This window comes from Zalophus californianus, chromosome 7 (assembly GCF_009762305.2).
Source record: "Zalophus californianus isolate mZalCal1 chromosome 7, mZalCal1.pri.v2, whole genome shotgun sequence".
NCBI classification, from domain to species: Eukaryota; Metazoa; Chordata; class Mammalia; order Carnivora; family Otariidae; genus Zalophus; species Zalophus californianus.
The window spans coordinates 99,948,633-99,951,823 of record NC_045601.1 but is presented as its reverse complement, the minus strand read 5'-3'; the positions used below and the strand labels follow the sequence as shown (position 1 = coordinate 99,951,823).

The window sequence follows — 3,191 nt, the reverse complement described above, 5'->3', positions numbered from 1 at the left end:
ATGTATTTTTTTCTTTGCTGTATTAGATGCATTTGGGGGGGGTTGAAACTTTAATGAGAAAAATATATATCGAGCTCAAGAACACTGTGTTTTGTGTGTCACCGCGTCAAGGTTTGGGGATACATGACAGACCTAGCAAATAGGATATACATCAATGAAAACGTTCCTGGTTACAGAATGAAAAACTAGCGCCTGGCACGATTAAGTCTCGGTTTCCTCATCACTCAGCAGCATGTTGGGGATCCCGTGACTGATGGGGAACAGACGTCCAGACTCTGGGCACTGCAAGGTGCCCTCTAGCACATCCACCTCCAACAGCACATGGTGCATCTGCCTCAGGAGGTTCTCATCATGCTCATGCCCTTCAATCAGCCCTTTGGTCACCTCAACCAGATTCAAGGGATCTGCCGCCTCCAGAAGTGCCACCCACTCCACCTTGGGTATCATGTGCATCAGGATGTCAGGGTTGAACTCCACGGGGTTGATGCAGACCTCGGTGGCCTGGAGGCGCAGTGGGAAGCCACGGGGCCCCACTCCCCGCACATGTAAGCTCAGCAGGTTGTGGGTGAGCAGCTTCATGTGACTACAATGCGCTCTAGATGCATTTTTGTAAACCATTTTAAGTCCTTTTTTTCTTTGTTGTTGGTCTTCTAATGAGACAAGTTGAAAAGAATGGAAGAAGAAGGAGGTACTCATGTTCTTCCATATTGCTGTGATTCTCCGCGTTCGTCTCTGTGCCAAGCCATTCCTGGACCTCTTCTTCTCTCTCCCAGGGCAGGAGCTCCTTGCTTTATGCACACAAGGGCTTGCTCTTCAGTCAGTTCTTCAATAATGCTACACGTTTCCCTAAAAATCACTGTGCTATGCAAAATCAAGCAATGAAAGCCATAGGACTTACAGGGAAAATGGGATTAGGGACACAACATGCAAAGTTGAAGTGACACATCAATACAAAAACAAAAAAAAGAGACTGAATGAAAACAGCAGAGCAGTTCTACACATGTAAAATTGCTAAGAGATACATAAATACTGCAATAAATATGGCACTTGACCTTGAATGAGACCCAAAGTTTGTTGTGGAAGTGGGGGTCAGAAGGGTTCAGCTTGGGGCGCTTGGGTGGCTCAGTCAGTTGAGTGTCCGACTCTTGGTTTTGGCTCGGGTCCTGATCTCATGGGTCGTGGGACTGAGCCCTGCGTTGGGCTCTGTGCTCAGCAGGGAGGTCTGCTTAGATATTCTCTCCCTCCGCCCCTCCCTCCCTCTCTCTCTCAAATAAATAAATCTTAAAAAAAAAAAAAAGTTCAGCTTGTAAGTTGCCCGGAGGAAGTGAGTTGAAAGCTGAGGGAGCAGATGCATGTTTAGGGGTGTGTGTGTGTGTGTGTGTGTGTGTGTGTGTGTGTGTGTGCGTGCACACGTGTATGTTTTGGATAGTCCTACACTGCTCAGTTCATCTGGGTGCAGTTTTCTCCATTCATGTAGTGTTTCCTGCAAGTGAAGTGCACATAATCAGATGCAAAATTCACACGATGCTCAAATCATTTCCGAATATAACAAACGTTAGAACAAATTTGTATTTTTGAAAATAAGCATTATAACATAACTGCCTGTAGTTATTTCTATTATCACCACATTTGCATCTATTTATTTTTGGTTGCTTTCACACGGGTCCTCCGCTCTCTGGTCTGACTGCAAACCAACTTGGAGTAAGACTCCCATCTCATCTGTGTATCATCTGTCCCTCCACAGGGACAGATGTCTGACACACATGACTGCTCACGGTATCATTCAGATTGTGTTCATCTAGGGTATATCTGACTGCCTTGTATCAACTTCTGAATCCCTCAAGGGCAAAGACCACACCTTACACACATCTTCAAACCATCTTTCTGTTTGAAATTCAGCAAGTTCGGAATGGAGTGGCGGATAGAAGCACGTGCAGTGCCTGGACTCACTCCTCTGCCACCCTCTGCCATTCCCTTATCTCTGGGGGACTTAGCCTGTCCTAAGAAAATGTCAGTGGTGTAGTCAATGGGTTCAGTGTCTTAATAGAGCAGACTAAGGGGAGCCAAAGCAGGCTAAGGAAACAATAGTCCGCGTTGTTTTTCCAAATCCTTCTCTGTTCCCTCCCCCAGCATGGAAACCCTTCCAGGCTGCTTTCCAGATTAGGACCAAGCCCTCATCGACCCTATAGAAATTCTTTTGCACATGATCCTCGTAATAAAACCAGTGAAAACAGCATTCTTTTCCCATTGGCTAGACCAGGATCATTCCTCACCCTGGGCAAATGGGCAAGTGGAAGTTTGAATAGAGCAACTAGAACACTGGGTCACTGAACCACACTGGAAACACCCAAGGGAGTCGAAGGTCCTTTCTACACATATAAATTGCGAAAGAAGCAGCTAAATACAGAAAAATCACTTTATTTTGTTTGCATAACACCCAAGTGTTTCTCACTTTTTAATTTATGGTTGTGGAGTCTTACAAAAGAATCTGAATAACATCCACGTGTGTGTCATTGCCCTCTACTGGATAAATTGGGCAACGTTGTTGTTTCACTTGTGTCCATATATTATAGAAATGTATCAAATAATAGCTCATACTTGCCTAGCATTTGATCTTTTTATTTTTCAATACCTTTTTACATGTAGCATTTTAACTTATTCTGATAATAATGCTTTGAAAGAGCTGAACTGTTTTTATTCCCATTTTACAGATGAAAAAACTGAGTCCGAGAGTTCATTTATTCATTCAACATAGATACTTTAAAAGAAGCTATATGCAAAGAACCATGCTAGGCAATTTACAAAGATGAATAAGATGGTATCTGCACTCTGGGAGCTTATGCTGTTTTGTAGACAAGATATATATATATATATATATATATATATATATATATATATATACACATATATACACAAATAACTATAATGAAAATAAAGTTTGTGATATACGAATAAATGAAAATAGGATTTACTGATTGCCCGCTCTGTGGCAGGTGTTCATATATGTTATCTTAATTTTCCTCGTAATTGTTATATATTATGTGCCCTGTATTACAAACAACAGAATTCAGGTTGAGTGCTTATTTGCTGGATGCTCACAGCAAAGAACACCATAGGAAATGGGGAGAGAGAATTTACAACTGTTGGAATTTGAACAAGTCTTCAGGAATTTGGTGGTGTTTGACGGAGGG

General features: G+C 42.5%; 1 protein-coding gene across 1 annotated transcript; it reads right to left on the bottom strand.

Annotated features, from left to right (window-relative positions):
* Positions 1 to 201: 201 nt before the first annotated feature.
* Positions 202 to 579, bottom strand: LOC113926191 (multifunctional methyltransferase subunit TRM112-like protein). Its single transcript, XM_035728716.1, has one exon. The coding sequence runs from the start codon at positions 577 to 579 to the stop codon at positions 202 to 204; it is 378 nt and encodes a 125-aa protein (XP_035584609.1).
* Positions 580 to 3,191: the final 2,612 nt, after the last annotated feature.